Source organism: Euprymna scolopes, chromosome 28, assembly GCF_053919585.1.
Source record: "Euprymna scolopes isolate OS-2025 chromosome 28, ASM5391958v1, whole genome shotgun sequence".
Classification (NCBI taxonomy): Eukaryota; Metazoa; Mollusca; class Cephalopoda; order Sepiida; family Sepiolidae; genus Euprymna; species Euprymna scolopes.
Genome location: NC_136509.1, coordinates 2446492 through 2465232, shown reverse-complemented (window position 1 = coordinate 2465232; position 18741 = coordinate 2446492). Strand labels below are relative to the sequence as shown.

Genomic DNA, 18741 nt, shown 5'->3' with positions numbered 1-18741 from the left:
TTGTTTTGTCCAAAGACTTTTGCCACCTCATTGTATATATATATATATATATATATATATATATATATATATATATATATATATATATATATATATATATATATGTATGTATGTATGTATACACGCATACACACTTAGGTTAAATATAATTTTCTTCATTATATAATTTAAAGATTAATCCACACCGTCCGGACACCAGCAATGAAATTATTATCTATCTATGAAATAGAAATGCTTATATATATATATATATATATATATATATATATATATATATATATATATATATATATATATACGATTAGTTTTTTGTGGAAAAAGAAACCCAGCAGAGTGCTTGAAACCGACAGTAGCAATGACTTATCTCATCTAACAAGTTTCTGTGCACAAAATACTATATATATATATATATATATATATATATATATATATATATATATATATATATATAGTGTGTGTAGATAAATATATATGTATGTATGTATGCATATATATATATATGTATGTGTGTATGTGTGTGTGTTTAATGGTTTAAATTAGCTCCAAAACATTTGTTTTATGGAAAAATAATTTAAGACACACACAGCTTGTTCGGATAGAAAAATGTGTTTTTTGACGTTTGTAAATGCATTACAAGTATTCAATTAGTTGTCTTATTTTTCTTTGTAGCAATTGCTAAGCATGGATTTTCCTGGTGTATGCTAGCTGAAAAATGCTATTCTTAATAATTAATGTATTATTATGAACCCATTGTAATAAGGATGATAATATAGGTAATACCACTTTCAAACGTTTACAAAGTTTTTTGGAGATGCAAACGATGATTGGGCATAAAGAGACTAACGACGTAAAGTTAAAACATTTAATATTGCAGGTACCGTGGTTGGAAGTAAATGCTGATGTTATACAAGTTGATACGGCAGCAATAATTAGCTCTGATGGACTTGCACCAGAGAACCTGAATCAAAGTGGAATCAGTGACAAAATCGGAGGTAAGATCCTTATTTTAGTTTAAATATTTTAAGTCAAGTAATTTTTAATACTTCAGTCAATATCAACTAAGTGTCTCCAATAGGTCCCACTTTGTCAACTAAGCTCCAACCCCTGTCCCGTCACGATAATGTCGCATCCCTGTATGTTTTACAAATATTTTAATAACATGGGCTTTGATTAACTCATTGCACTTGTGCCCTTTCGACGGACATATCCCTGACAACCCCGATTAGCAGCAAAATCACACCCTTTTACTGTTGATGTATCTAAATTCCAGAAACCTTTCTACTTTAATATTTTCTTCTCTAGAACAGCCAGACTTTGGAATTCCCTTCCTACCATCTGCTTCCCTTACCTGACTGTTATACAGGCGTTTTAATGTAACGTAAACAAACATCTCGTTAATCTTTTTTATGCATGAACCCAATTAGTAGCCCATTACCTCCAAGTGGCAATATGCCTTGATTTGGGGTGAATGTGAGTAAACAAAATAGAGAGAGAGACTACCAGGCTCGTGTTCTGACATTGCTCGGGAACGTTGATTAACTTTTAAATTGCCATGTCCAAACTCGAGCAATACGGCGCGAGGTTGTTCATGTGTCTTCAGTTGAGTGTACTGATCTGTGGTTGAGCGGAAAAAATTACTTTATTTGATTGGATATGTTTTTTTTTTCTAATTGACTAGAAATAACATCTGGTATTTAAAATGTACGAAATAATAACGTTATAATTTATGAACCGATTCTCAACACGTCAAATAGCAAGCATTATTATTATTATTATTATTATTATTATTATTATTGTTATTATTATTATTATTATTATTATTATTATTATCTCACAAGGAGCATTCACACGCCTTTCCCAAAAAACTGTTGTGTCGGCATCGACTGGTATCACAACAAAGTGGCGAGAAGAGTCAAGAATGACGGAAAGGCCGAAACTAAAAGGCATCAACCAGACCTCTACTGGATGGATTATTATCATCGAAAAATTAATGACAAGCGACTGTTGCGATAACATCAATTTATTTAAAAGATTATCGAAAGTGTGAAGAATATTGGAAATCTGGGGATTTGTCATTCAGACTCCGGGAAACACTGCCAGTTGTTTTCCCAGAGTAATCCTTGATGATCTGTGTAAAAAAGATATTCTAGAAGTGTAAGCCATTTGGAGTTTCAGAACAATTTCAGATGGTTCGCTGTTACACACAAGTCCTGGGAGGTGACTTGCTTGTAGTAGACAGTTCCACAGAACACAATATTCTTACCGTGTCGAAACCCGAGAAAGAACTAGTGAAATTGCTCCAGAAAAGGTTTAATATTTATGAAGCAATTCTGGTTTCTGATTGGTTGGTAGCAGAACGTGAATTAATTTGATTCGTAAGTTCTTAGCAGCATCGTTTATAAATAGAATCGTCCGACTGTGTGGGATCATACCCCATTACAAGACTCTTGTGATGGGATATGTCTCCCATCGGCTTCGGCTGCATGGAGACAGGGTAGTGCATGTCAAGGATTCGTCACTTGACACTCAGCCCAACAGGTGAGGGGCCGGGAACCGGCCCAGCACCTGTTGGACTGAGGTACACCGCCTGGGTAATACCTAGGAGGTCCACCCTCCCAGGCCTTGCCACCGGGCTTTCCGGTGGGGCAAGTTTATTGCTTGCTGCCTGAGGCGCCCCGACCGGGGAATGGCGACGGGGTTACTCAGGCAATTTTTAAAATTGCAGGAGTGCCCCTCCTTTAGGGGAGCCTGCGGGTATCCCACTTTCCAGGCCTTGTGCCAAATATTGCCGATGTGGGCGGCAATTAAATATATACCCCATTATACAACCAAAATATTGCAACAGATATGAAAAATGAAAAAAGTCAAGATAACACTACTAATAGTAGAAGCACTAGGAACAATACCGAAAAACTTTGAAATAAAAATGGGAGAGATTGCAATCAGAGAGATGGCTGAGAAGATACAACGGATTTCAATAATGAAAACTGGAAAAATATTAAGGAAACCCCTTGAATGCGGGGACCAACACACATGACCTACAAGCACGAACAGAGAAAATACTTCAGGTAAAACATGAAGGAACATCACATGAAATCATGAAGAGTGAAACTGTATAATTGTAAGATACTCTCGTTTTTGTATGTGTGTGTCATTATAAACGGGCACCACACCAAATAATGAAAAAGGTCAAAGAGGATGAAAAGGTCGAGGAGAGAAAGTACTAGCCAGCCTTCCGCTAGCTGGGTGCAAAGAGGACTTAGACCTTGGGAAGGCTTTTTGCCACACAAATTCCAGTGAAGACGAGTGGTCGCCGCCAACGAGGAATCAATGGTAAGCGACTGTTACGATAATTCTCTCCTCATTTTATCTTATGTTAACATATGTTGTTTTTTTTTTTTCAATTTTCATGATGTTATGTTTTCTAGCCGGATCTGGTGGCAGCAACGTGGCCGGTGGAGGGCAAAGTCGTACTAATAAGCAAGTCGGCAGCGTCGTATTTAATGGTTCAGTTTATCAACCGCGAAGTTATGGAGGTAATGGAGGATCTGCTGGATCGAACCAAGACGCCAAATGTTATCCTCATGGAAGCACAGCGGGAGGACGAGGAGGAGGAATCATTCGACTGCAGGCCAAATCAGTAATCCAAATTGATGGTGAAATTAGCACTAATGGACTTGACAGCAACGGACCGCGGTCGGGAGGAGGGGCCGGGGGAAGCATTTTCATCAAGACAAGACAATTACGAGGAACGGGTTCAATATCAGCCAATGGTGGATCTGTTAAAACTGGGAATACCAACTGTGGCGGAGGCGGCGGGAGCGCTGGTCTTATTGGCATAGAATTCATTAACACATCATACACTGGAACGACAAGTGCTCACGGAGGTGGTGGTGGGTTCGAGTGTGGCGGAGCCGGAATCGTCTTGTGGAGAAATATGCAAAACCTTTCAAACCCTGAGGTAAATATATTTAAGCAACATTTATGATGTTTTTTTTACTACAGTTTGTTATGTATCGGCCAGAAGATTAGTATCTTGAATGAAATAGCTTAACTCATTATTATTAAAATATTCTTAATAAACATATCGTTTTTTCATAGTCGCATATAAATAAGACAACAAGGTGGTAGAGTGAACAAGTGTATGTTTTTACAGTAACTACTAAAATAATGGGTTGCCAGTTTCTGGCTTCGTCACGACCATTCGCTCCTTACATCTTTCCTATGTACGGCGATGTGATATAATACTAGGACGTATAAAAAGGGACTAAGTCAGTACCGTAGAGTTTTTTTTTTAATTTCGGATTCACCACTTATGAAGGCCCCAAAACCACCCAAGGATAGGGATTATTGAATGTAAGATACTAGAAAAGTGATCGTTAATTGGGTAAATTGAGTAGAGTTTGATCATTTATGGGGACATCTCAACAAGAATTTGTTTACATTGGATTTGAGGGTGACAATATTGTAAGGAGGACATTAGAACAGTGTTCTACAGATAGACTGTTCGGCGAAAGAAGCTTAGCTCATGGAATCTGCGTTTAGATTTTTAAGAATAGTTAGAGAGTGGGGAAAATCGTTTATAGTGGTTGTAATTAGTCGAATGTTTTTGTGAAAGCTTAGCTATGAGAGATCATAGATTAGAGTTCAGTCGAGCACTTTCCATGAAAATAAAGTTACAGCAGAGACAGACTCTTCTGTTGGAAAGAGACTGCCGGGATGAGAAAAGGGTATCATCTACTAGGTTTCAAAGACGGTTTTTATCTTTATAAAGGCTGGATAATGCGCGCCGAGCAGCCCCTGCCCTCTGTGAAACAGAACTCCATTTTAGTGCGTACCTGGCCCTTATACATATATAGGATTGCATCGGCAGTGAAATACCTGCTGGAGCGGTACAATGATTCAACCATCTTTCCAGTAATCTTAGCAAGAGATTTGACGTATGTGTTCCATGTCAGATCAGGAGTAAACGTTATTCTAGAAGCTTGTCATGGATTTCCCCAATACAAGGGTCATTCATTCTAATTGGAGTGTGATGAGTGTTAGAGCAATGATGAGAGAAAGAGTAAAGTTTTGTTAGCATAAAAATTAACCATCTTTTTCTCTATTAATGTTCACGCGATCAGAAGAGGGAGAATTAGAAATATCTCGGTAATTTCTGGCCTTTAAAGTGTTGCTATAGATTGTAGTGTCGTGTGCATAAATATCATAAAGGTGAAGCGGACTGGCCTCAATATTTGTCTGAACAATTTTAACATCATTCTCCGGTGGGGACACTTCCAGTAGTTTATAATTAACTAACTTTTCTCCAAAGTGCGAAGGAAAGGCTTGAGAGGGTGGGCCTCATATGATTACACAAAACTAATATCACAGTTCTACAGATAAAATGAGATGCTGCCAGACTGAGTGTTGAGTACGGATTCTAGACTGGTACATACCGCGTCATCAAGTAGCAAATGTACTCGATATCATAGCGACTCTGCGTTTTACTACTATTATCATTATGCATTGTTGAAGGTGACGGTGGTTCAGTGGTGAACGACATAGACTGACGATCTGAGTACCGCAAGTTCGAATCTAGTTAACACTCACTAACAATGTTGGCAACTTTCACGTGATCTCACCCGCAGCTATCAGATATCTTGCTAAAGAGAATCTGGATTAGAAAAATATCGGAGAAACGAATGCCAACGCTAGAATATTCGGATTCACAAATTATGATGATAATTGTGCACAGTGTCTAGATGATACTTTAATACAAATCTATGAGGCGAAATTTCAAATGTTTCCAACTTCTTTCGGCTGGACTCTTTTGACAAATGGAGTCCATTTTTACATATGGGCAACTTTATAAATCCTGCATTGTACAGGGTGCAGCAGAAATACCTCCCCAATCGCGTTGTGGAGTTTGTGAGCAATCATTAATTTGTATGGATGGAACTGCATATCAATGTGTAAAATTTTTTCTGACTGTTAATCCAAAGGTCAAAGCATATTTGCGAGCTGAACGTGTAAGAGACTGAATAACAGAAAGTCTTACAGCTCGAATGTTGTCTGGCGTTCGAGCGCTTGGAGGCCTTCTAAGTGGGGTTTCTTTTAAGTGCCAAATCTGTAGCTCTGAAATGTACAATCCATAGCTGTATTGATTTTCGACCTGGAACAGCAGCATGTCGTCCTGACCTGTAATGAATACGAAAAGCTTTGTATTGCATTTACAGATTCACTTTCTTCAAAAAAAAATCACGATGTGCACTAGTAAAATCCATATTGCTTGAAGAAGTTACTTGAGAAAAATATGACAAGTTGTTAACTAAATGAAGACATCATTGGCATTTGCATAAGTTTATAGCAACACATAGTTGAACGTTTAAGATGTGGGTGGTATTTTTTGCTGTACCTTTTATTATCTGAAACCGCATTGATCGGAAGTCATGTTTCATTATCGATTATAAACTTATAAGCAAAATCAAAATTTATACCGTTATAACAATGCGTCAAAAGTAATATTATCAACATTAAAATAATAAAGGTCCTAATCAGGTTTTTAGAAATTCCTCACGACTGTATTTAGAAAAACTTTTAAAAACTTAAAAATTAAGTTTAAAACTACATTCCGATTGTTTAATCACGCTTAATGATAGAATTAATATCAATACAGCAGTATGATTGGCCAGTGTAAGCTATAAATACGGACGGGAGTATCATCCTGGTAGATATGTTGAAATATGGCTTAAAGCTTAAACATATTATCAGCTACGGCTACAAACAACAGTTCATTGTGACGGCTTTCTAAGTTGTATAAGTTGATTACTGTAGCCAATATCGCTCAGCTACTTCAAACAAATATATCATTTAAGTATGAAATAACATTTTTTATATATATGCATGTATATATATATATATATATATATATATATATATATATATACATGTATATCTATGAGTGCTTTTGTTTGTCTCTCTGTCTTTTAATCAAAAGTTCGATATAGCATTTTCATAGCAAAACGTGTAGATTTATTTTTTTTATTGCAATAGCTCCAGCCAAAGAGTAAAGCCAATTGATGTAAAAAAGTTAAAAATACTACTTCAAGGTCAACACTTATCCAACGATGAATATTAAATAGACAAATTCCGACACAGAATACGGCCATTCTTATTCCTTTGTCAGAAGCAACGCCCATGGACTGTAAGAACTAAAGGATTAAGTGAAACAAGATCTATGAGGTTAATGAAAGTAAACCAAAATTTCAATTTTTAATCGCTTAAAATAAAAGCATATAGTGAATATTTGTTTCCATTATTTTCATTGAAAAGTTAAAACGTAGTCGATGGGTATCTTTTTAGATTTATATCTGTTTTCTCAAAACTTAATAATTATAAAGTTTAATGATCTGTTTGATTACGAATTCATTAAATAATTGTGTTTTTTTACGACTGCATCGAGTTTTTCTCCAGTTTTTGAGGACTCAACAAGCTTATGCAACGTTAATTAAATGATTATAAATTGGTGACTGTTTGCAAATAATATTTTTTAACCAATTTATAATCATCCGTTTATATTCATTTGTTTAGTTGTTACATGGTCACACTCGGGACCCACACGTTGCATGCAGACAGCACCAAGAAAACAAAGACAAGGAAAGAATTCGACTTTTTTCAGTGAAACAACAGATATTTATTCACAGATACTTTCCTGAATAACGTGTAGGTTTTTGCTCAAAAGAATTCTTTGTTCCAATGTGCTTAACAAAGTTCTACTGTGTCGAAAACCTGGTACTCTGTTTTTGTCGTACCATATTTAAGACACATCTTCTCCTGTCACTCTCGGACCCCGTGTATAACATCTCTCTCTCTCTCTCTGCCTTTTTCTGCCAAGTTTTTTTTCTTCTTTTTATGTAGTATTTCTTTCCTTCTTTCTCGCTATGACACGTTGCACACGACTTTCTGCATAACATGACTGCCGTATTGAACACGTGACTCTCCGTTTTCGTCCAGTCATGATTAGGATGCGTCTTTTCCTGTCGCTTTCAGACGACGCGTGTAACATGTTTATCTCTGTCTTTTTCGGTCTATTTTTCATTATATTTTTCTTTCCTTTTTTCTCGCTGTGGAACCTCGCACACAGCTCAGTCATTAGTACACAGCTGCTCTGCTGTCATAGGCACGTCTGCACTCTGTTACAATAATAGTGTAGTTTGTTATATGTTTTTTCTAATTTTATACCATACTTTCGGAAAAAAAAACATACCTATAAGTGAAATAGTTGGTAGACTGTGATCTCAAGCCTGGCTAGAGTAATTATTCTCGAATGTAACTACGAAATAACACCAGTTTTTGTCTGTCAATTTCATCTTTCTTTTTGATCATCCTGGGTGTGTCTTGACTACTAGAATATAAAAAACATATTAAAATTCGTGAGTTGATTCAATATGAACAAGCACGGTATTTGACGTTATACTAGCTGGACGCCCAGCGTTGCCCAGTCATAAAATACGCTTAAACATGATATTTTAATTTATGTAGATTGTTTATGTATTGTTATAGAATCAAACCTCTATTGAATATTATATATTACGAGGAATAATTTGCCTGGTGGACTAATTCAAAAATACAAAAAGCATAATAAAATAATAATGATAATGTCGTTCATCAAATTCGATCTGTGTTTGTTTACAATATCGCGTCAGCTAATATTTGGGCGTGACGATCTTTAAAATAGTATTTCTCTATTATAGAATTAAAGAATGTTTTCGATTTTCGATATTTATTGGATGAATTTATGTACAAAACATATCCCAGAACACTACCAGACATACAGATTACCTTTGTGTGAAATTTGCAAAAGATAAGCCCAGCCGTTTCGGAACCTACGAGGAAGGAATTCTCACACATGCACACAAAGTGACTTTTATATAATAGTAGAAATATTATAACTGTGGACAGAAACAAATCTATTATTCTATGCAGACGGGTTATCTACTTATATAATTATAATGCATTGGTGCCTGAAACCCGCCAGGGGTAAGGATATCCCGCTGGATATTATCAACTCAATTTATTCACCTTGATATCCGTAAGTAGGCTGCACTGAAACCATGTCAGCACAAATATATCTCCGTAGGTGTCCGCGAAGCATTTATGTTACATTTATAATTACAAATAATCAACCACGTAGAGTGAAGTTATGTTTGTATGACCAGCCAATAATTCCAAGACCATTGCAATTACTTGTAAACAGTTTAGAAAGATGTATGAAAGAACTAAATATATTAGTTATGAGACGATCCCAATATTGGCCCTGATTCCGATATAATTACCGTGTTTGTTCTAAATTCCTGATTCCGATACACTTACCGATTCCAATGTTTTGTGTGTGTGTGTGTGTGTGTGTGTGTGTGTGTGTGTGTGTGTGTGTGTGTGTGTGTGTGTGTGTGTGTGTGTGTGTGTGCGTGCGTGTAGGGAGGAAGCGGATTATGGCAATAATCCAATGTAATATCTGCATACATTTTCGCAAATGTAAAAATACACATATGGGTGTGACCTATTAATTTTAGTCTTACTGGTTATTTAAATGAATACATATTAATCCTTACATTAATAACACCAGCCATTAACAATTAAGATACAAAGAAAAACAAATTAAATAAACTATCTTCTTCAGCCTCTCTTATTATACCTTCCAAAGTGACTGATAGTTCCTTGATCGTATTACATAGTATTTGTGTATAGTCCTTTTCACTTTGTAGTGACGCTATTACCGTGTCTTCCAGCGGTTCCCTTGATTTCGGGGTTAATCGCGAAAATCCATCTGCGTGACTTAGCTTCGCAGATGTAAGAAATTCCATACTGAAATTGTAATTCAGTAGAATGGTCCCCCATCTTTACAGTCTGTTGGTTGTGTAAGTTGGCAGACCTTTTTAGAGCCAAAGATGGTTATAAGCAGCTTATGGCCAGTTTGTAATTTAAATTTATGACCGTGTAAAAAACGGTGAAATTTTGTAACAACGAATATGATTCTCAGTGCTTCCTTTTTGATTTGGAAGTAATTTTTCTCGGCAGGAATAAAGTTCTTGACACATGGGTGATCGGCTTAGTGGACCTATCAGGCATCTTGCGTAGAATGCACGCCCCGATCCCATAAGAACTTGCGTCAGTTGCGACAATAATCTCTTGTTTCGGATTGAACTGAGTCAGGGATAAATCTGATGTTAATACATCTTTTAATTTTTTAAACGCTGTCTGGCACTCAGGATTCCAGTTCCATTTTTTTCCTTTTTTAACAGTACATTCAATGGCGCACGCAATTCATGCATGTTCTTAATGAAGTTTGATAATAGTTCGCGAGCTCATAAAAAACTATGCAATGCAGTTACAGTATGAGGTTCTGGCATGTCTTTTATAGTTGTGGGCCTGTCTGCATCAGGTTTATTCCCGCCTTTATCTATGATATGACCCCGGTATTTAATTCGTTTAAAAAAATCGTATTTTGCTTCCTTCAATGTGAAGCCGTATCTTTTATTCTATCAAACACTTGAAATACATGATCTCTGTTTTGTTCAACGCATAAGAATATCGTTCAGATACCGATTGCAAAATCCAAACCGCTTAGCAAAAGATCAATTACCTGTTGGAAAGTTGCAGGTGCTAATCTATTGAATTCATAAAGTTTTTGTACGTTGAGATACACAAAAGTTTCGAGATGCTGTTAACACCATTCGAACTGGACGAACTCATCCCGGGTGAATGCCGCTAAAAACATGGGATAAAGAAAACTTCGAAAAAGGATAACAACTCTTGCCGAAAAAAGACGTCGTCAAAAGAAGCCTTATCTTGCTGTTAAAATAGCTACAAGCTACGAAAAGCGTAATCTATAAATTGAAACAGAACTTATAAGACGAATTGCATGGAGAATTATTACTACTGAATTAACGAGACCAAGTTTTCAGTAAGTACAAAAACAAACTTCTTTTCCATCCATATATATTGGACGTATTCCTCTTAATCTGTGGTATTTGTATGTGCTTATATGCATAGGTATATGCATTAAATTATATATGTAAACACGTATATATATATATATGATATCTAATATAATATTTGCATTGCAGAAATTTCCCTTTTGACCAAAATACCGTAGGTTAGCAACAATAGATGCCACATTTATTGTCTTGATTATTAGCCACTATCTTATGTAACTTTAGTACGACGCTTTAGAAACATTTATTCGTTATATTAAAATCCCACATTACATCATAGGAGCAACATCATTACAATCGCACCATCTTTAGAGGATTAGTTCCTATTTCCCGTCTAAATCTTAAAGTTCTCCTACAACCCCAGTCAAATCGGGGAAAAATATACCTATACTGTCCTGGCACTCTTGGAAAAAATGGATCATACTCTCATAGACATACAATTACCTTTTCATTTCCCGATTCGAACATAATAATTTCTCCTTTTTAAAATTCCGGCAATTGTCATTGGCTGAGAGTTGAAAAATCGGTTATTCCGGATTACACACTTTATTATAAAAACGAACGTGTCAGACCTTTACAAAGATAGTGTTTTTTTCTACATGAAACGAAAGTTTTATGAATATTAAACCAAATACAAAAATATTAACCGTTTAATCATATATTTACGTACTTATACCTTCACAGCTAACTACACACACATTATCACCACGCAACTACGCCCACCCAAAAAATAACAATCCCTAAAACAAAAAACGTAACATTACAGAAAGCATTTTTGCTTTCGAAACTCCTTAACAAATATGGCAGCAATGCTATGTTTTTGTTTATTTTTCCTTTTAGTTTGTAACGGGCTGTTTCATTTTCTTTACTTTATTATTTATATATTTTTACACCTATGCACATATTAACATCGCACAGATATCCCCCTAAGAAAAAAACAAAAAGCCCTAAGACATAACATTAATATTGTCTTTAAAATGGCCAGTTCTTTTTGTTTGGTTTATGGTATTTACGCGTCGGGATCTTGACAGCGATTATCAGGCATCTTCTGAATATAAAATGGCAGTCACTGATACCTGAAACGGATATTCTTCAGAAAGCTGAGTGTTTGAGCATTGAAGCGACAGTGATGAGAAATCGGTTAGGCTGGACGCGTCATATCGTTCGGATGGAGGATGCGAGGCTGCCTAAGCAGTTGTTTTACGGCAAGCTTAAGTCTGGGAAATGTCCTAAGCATTGTCCAAAGAGGCACTTTAAACACTGCATAAAAGACGATCTTAAAGCCGTCAAGATTCCTGTTCAGAACTGGGGCACTCTCGCAAAATTTCATCCCGAAGAGAGAAGGCTAATTAGAGGTGGAGCTGAAGTTTTTGATAGAGGAAGAATCGATCATGCTGAGCTGATAGGAAACCTTAGGAAAGGCAATGTGTCAGTTTTACCTAATGCATTGAACAATTGTAAATGTGAGGCTCCTCTCGAAAGGTGCTTAGATTAACCACAACAAAACACATGCTGTGTGCAGAGAGAACAGAAAAGCAGATGCAGTAGTGAAATAAGTTTCAACACTCAACCTTGTCCGTCGCATATGTGGCAGATTGTGCAAATAAACCGTTGGCCTGAAAAGTCGCCTTCGGGGCCACGGACGTAGGTTAGGCGTCACTTACGATTCGCCCAGCAACTGCGGTGAAAATGATCATGGTCCTCTTCTGTTGAGGATTTTAGTTAGCCAATCAGCTTTCTGGCTAACAAAAATCCTCAACAGAAGAGGACCATATAAAAACGAGAAACAACCACAGAATTCGCGCATAAGCCTGACGAATCCGAGAGTGGATGAAACGCCGAATATTCAGTGTAGCTTAATCGCCATATATATTTTATAAATTACTATATATATATATATATATATATATATATATATATATATATATATATGTTTGGAGGTACAGAATTTATATACAGTTTGAATAAAATAGGCGGAAGTTTCTCAATAGCTCTTTCGGCTATCATCTCATCAGGAGAAAATCGATAGCGTACAAAATATTATTATGTCGAAAATAAAGAGTTCTAATGGGGAACTTAATGAATGTGCCAAAAGTACAGGGACACTAAAATAAATTTATTAACGTTTAAAAACGATTAAAATATTGGCACAACGAGGGAAAAAAAAAACAAAAACGGGAGAAAAGATTCAAAGTTCCCCAAAGAGAAACAATGCATTTATTTTAGTGTCCCCGTACTTTTGGCACATTCATTAAGTTCCCCATTAGAACTCTTTATTTTCGACATAATATTTTGTACGCTATCGATTTTCTCCTGATGAGATGATAGCCGAAAGAGCTCTTGAGAAACTTCCGCCTATTTTATTCAAAACTATATATATATATATATATATATATATATATATATATATATATATATATATATATATTGATGATCAATTGCCCGTGTTTATGTTGGTAATATTGAGTCCTTGCAGTCGCAAAAATGGTAAAATATAGATTTTTGAAGGCAACGTCTTTCAAAAAGAAAATGTTTTTATCTTAATTTCAAGTTTGTAAGTGAAAATTGTGACGTTTCATGTTAATTGAATACGACACCTTTCTCGGTTGATGCGACAAAGTGGAAGGATTTTCGAAAAGATGCTAAATGTGTCGAAGAATACCAATGTACAATGAAAACGGTAAATAGTGACTTGAATAGAATGAAGTTGATTGAAACTGACAATCCCAGTGAGTCCGTATTCTTCTTTCTTGGCACTCGAATGCTAAATGCTTTTTATGTTTTTCCTTTTCTGGATATGGACACAGAAAGGGGTGAAACTCACTAAGACAAGCTTTACCGAGAATATATGTTAGAGATACACGGTTTAAAAATGGATATCAAGTCGTACTATGGAATCAGAAACCCAAGTTCAAAATATTATTTACTATGTTTATTAGCAACTTATATTCAATGGATCGTTTACACTAGTGTTTTATTCTCGAATCAAATATTCAAAACTAGCATAGCTATCTGGCGTTTTCATAAAAACAAAATGGAAGAATTATAAAGTTTGTGTAATAACTTTTGTCACTTCTCTCTCTCTCCCTCTCTCTCTCTCTCCCTCTCTCTCTCTCCCCTCTCTCTCTCCCCCTCTCTCTCTCCCCCCTCTCTCTCTCTCTCTTTTATATCTCTTTCTTTCCCAACATCAATATTTCCTTTTTATTTAATACTATATGCATCCGATTGATCCCTACGCCTCGTTTATTCTGCGATCACATTGGCGTACGTGATTACTGAAGTGAACCGGGTATGCGTACGTTCACTTTTAGTAAACAGATGGGACGATTTATGAAACCTAGGATGCGGAATGGTATGCTTACTTAATTGTAAAATATAATCATATACTAAGTTATTACATACTAGCGGGATGACCCAGCGTTGTCAGAAGTGAAATGAGGACAGTTATGTTCTTTTTACGAACAAACTATACTTTTTATTAAATTTTATATGACTCAATTTTTAAAGAGTGTTCATAAAACATTCAATATTGAAACACATTTAAGTAATAGCATAGTCTTTACCCCCTTCGAGTGTAACATTTCTCATGTTTCAAGTCGTAAAATATGAGAAACAAATCAATTACAACGATTTTAGAAAGGGTTCAATGCTCGCGTGATAATGATCTCAAAGCAAAACTCGTGACTATTTTCTTTAAGGTGTATTTTACTATAAACTAACTTTCTTTTCTTTTGTAAAAAAATCGCAGTGGTTTTAATTCAAACGTTTATCCATTCTGATATTATTCTCTTTGTTTTTTTCGCTTAATACATTGCAAATGTTTACACTACTTTATGGATTATGGAAGCAATAGACATTTTTTTTAGCAAAAACAAGCAAAAATTATATCCGTTGATTATGATAAGTGTTTTATGCAATACTTATAGAGTAATGTGGTATTTTGGTGACTAATCCATATTAATCACTAACTGTGCATCGAACAGATACCATAATACTTTGTTCGCTGCACTTTATCACAAGAAAAATAAAACATCCATCTATGAAAAATTTTATTACGTATATATATATATATTAAACCTAATTAAACTCCCAGCATATATATAATGAAAAATTATAATATCGAATCAAGATAATCGCACACACATACGCTAGATGAATAATTAGGTTTAATATTAAAACAACTAAGAGAAATATATATATATATATATATGTAAATTTCTTTTATTTTAATATACTTTCAAACAAACGTTTCTATCTATGTTAGAAATATATATTTATATATATATATATATATATATATATATATATATATATATATATATATATATATATATATATATATCCTGTATTGTATCACACTCGGGTTTCTTTGACGAAAAGTTAATTGATGAAATTTATGAAATTTTGGAGAAAAACATGATGACAATTTATTGATTACTCTGATCATTTTCGCTATATATATATATATATATATATATATATATTTATATATATATATATATGTATATGTATATATATAGAGAGAGATATATATGCGTTTTATTTTTTATTACCGCATCTTTCTGTTAAGTTACATTATTGTTTCAGATACTCGGCCGTTTTTTTTTTGGCCGTCTGTAGCTTCCTCAGACTTTCGCAGAAATGTTCTCTATTTTGGGATGAAAGAGTGAAAGAGTGAATGAGGTCAGGGGGGGTGCGAGGAAGGCGGAAGAAAGAGATGAAGGGAACAAAGGGGACGAGGGGAGGGGGCGCTTGTTATGTCAGTAATGTTTTAGTTTTGGGGTCTAAGGAACTTGTGGGGGAGGGTCTGGGAAGTTCATTTCTGGTTTGGCTGAGGGCATAGGGATACATGGAGGGGAAGAGGAATATGTGGTGGTGGCAGGAGGGGGGTAACTTTAAAATTCGAGTCTTAATGTTAAAGTTTTTATGCGTCTCGTTGCTGAGATGATTTCTTAGTAAGTATGTCTTAACCTGTTGGGTGTTCATTTATGTGGGGAGGTCTTAACCTGTTGGGTGTTCATTTATGTGGGGAGGCGGGGGAGGGGGGCTATGATTCGGTTTATTTATTTTTAGTTTTTATTTTGTTGTTAATTGTTTGGAGAGGGTTAGCTAGCGGTCGCGGAGACGGGTACACACATGCGCACGTACACACATATATATACTTAAAAGAAACGGTCACATATATATATGTATTTATATATATATATATATATATATATATATATATATATCTTTTTGTACTCCTGCACATCAACAAACAGGAAATAAATACAGAAAAGATATAAACATTTATATATGTTTCGTATTTATTTTTTATTCATACACACACACACACACACACATATATATATATATATATATATATATATATATATATATATATATATATATATATATATATATGGGGGGCGAGAAGACCAGACGTTGGAGGGGATTGAGTCATGATCAATGAATGTTTCCCACTCTTATATTTTTATTGTCACTAAAATCGATCGCCTGCTCTAATTAAGGACCCATTACCGTGTACCGGAAGGAAGCTTCACATGTCTTCTTGCTAGACGTTAGTCCACAATACAGTTTAGTCTACATTGCACTGTTGGAAAACCTACTGTTGATTTCATTAAATTATTTTTATATGTAATGCCTTGAATTAAAGGTTTAAATAAGCAAATCAAGAATCTCTCTTCAACTGTGGTTTAAAAATAAGCATTTATGTCGACCGCGTCCCTGTTATATCAAAGAACTTATTGTTGATTCATTGGAAACTTTATTAAAAAAAAGTAAATATGATCGTTCAATATGTAATGTAGTTAAAAATACAATTATATTGTCATGCAACTTATTGTGATAAGTGTGATAAATGTTTGGATAATTATATCGAATGCATGAGTTTATTTGCATTTACCGCCACCATAGATTACTAATCGAATGCATGATTTTATTTGCATTTACCGCCACCATAGATTACCAATCGAATGCAATTCTATGTGTAACGATTTTATCACACTTTCTATGTAGATATTGCAATCGTATGAAAAGTGCAAGCATCAGAATATATAATGGAATCGCAATCATTCTGATCGATACGTATTATTAATGAACAGAATTTGTCGTATTGGTTATTTTTATCTCATGAATGCTTCGATCAGCTTTTGTTCAAATAAAAAATTACGGCATGAAATATATGATCATCTTTTCGTATATTTGATCATTTTATGAATTTTTGTTTGTAATTATTTTTACTTATTTCGCAATCAAGTTGTTCCAAATTGTTTGCCAATGTAATTGTCACGTTGACGTTTTGCTTATAACAATGCTTTAAAAGTCGTTGAAATCTAAAATATATTTTTATCAATCCAAAATCTCTATAATTTTCAGATTCATGTTGATTCATGTATCTTAATTGCTTTAGTATACGGAGATAGAACAAATAAATAAATAAGATAAGAATAACAATTATTATAAATGTGCATAAAACAACAGACAAATGGATAAAGCAAACAGAAATAAGATAAATAGAAATAAGTACCATGAATAAAAAGTCCTTGATATGACCTTAAACTATATCCGATGGTGAGGCCCCCAGCTTGCGGGCTTTGCGGAGTGTGGAGCCACTCTTTAATTGTCATTGCTCCCAGGTCCGCTCTGACCCGGTGTGGTAGTAACTGTTAGGGTCCCAACTATGGATTAAATAGAAACCGACTTGAAAAAATAAAACAAATATATTCTATAAAAAAAATTGTTCTCCAAAATCACTGGATCGGACATTAAATAACCTGAAAAGGCTGATATGCCGTAAAACAAAAACAAACAAACAAACATAAATAAAAGTCATTATAACTTCAATAGTATAACCAATCCTAATTCAAGAAGCATTTTTTTATTTACGTTTATTTATTTGTTTGTGTATTTTGTTTGTTTTATAATGCCTTGAATAACAAACAAATATTTATGTAAAACAAATATGATATTTTCGTAAACCATTGCCAGTAAACGGTTATGTGTGTATTTATGAAAGATGATAGCATTAAAGCAAAATCGGAATGTTGAAGGAAAATATTATTCGAGTTACGAATAATGAACGAAAATATTATTCGAGTTACGAATGATGAACAAAAATATTATTCGAGTTACGAATGATGAACAAAAATATTATTCGAGTTACGAATGATGAACGACAGTATTATTCGAGTTACGAATGGTTAACGAAAATATTGTTCGAGTTACGAATGATGAACAAAAATATTATTCGAGTTACGAATGATGAACGAAAATATTATTCGTGTTACGAATTTAAAAAAAAATTAATTTATTTATCTAAACATCTTCCTCTCATCAAATCTGTAAATATGAGAAATATGAATAAATATATCAGAAATTATGTAACATATTTGATAATTTCATCAACAAATCATGCTCTATCAAAAAGGATGCAGATTTTAGCTTTCAAACGGATGCAAAATTCATGGTAGCTGAGCTTTGGAAGACAGGACCGCAGAAAAAAAACTGCAAGCACGCAGCAAACACTATAAATATGATATTCTTTAATCTTATTCCTATTTATGTCGGTCCAAATTATTTTACTTAAATTATTTATATAAAGTTATTTTATTTTATTCTATTTTATTTAAGAATAAAAATAGGGATTAGAACTTTCGGAGTGTTTTAGTCATATTTTATTTTTTTGATCAATTAGTAAATATTTAGCTGTTATTTGATCAATATGAGATTTTTTAAATAGATTTTAACTGTTTCTTTAAGTGTT

At 34.4% G+C, this 18741-nt stretch overlaps 1 protein-coding gene across 1 annotated transcript in view; it reads left to right on the top strand.

Annotated features, from left to right (window-relative positions):
* Positions 1-18741, top strand: part of LOC145249431 (uncharacterized) — a 911941-nt gene that overhangs the window by 494610 nt on the left and 398590 nt on the right. Inside the window, exons 65-66 of the mRNA XM_080110989.1 lie at positions 875-992; positions 3429-3961. Of these exons, the coding sequence (XP_079967115.1) occupies positions 875-992; positions 3429-3961 (651 nt within the window). The remainder of the gene's footprint in view (positions 1-874; positions 993-3428; positions 3962-18741) is intronic.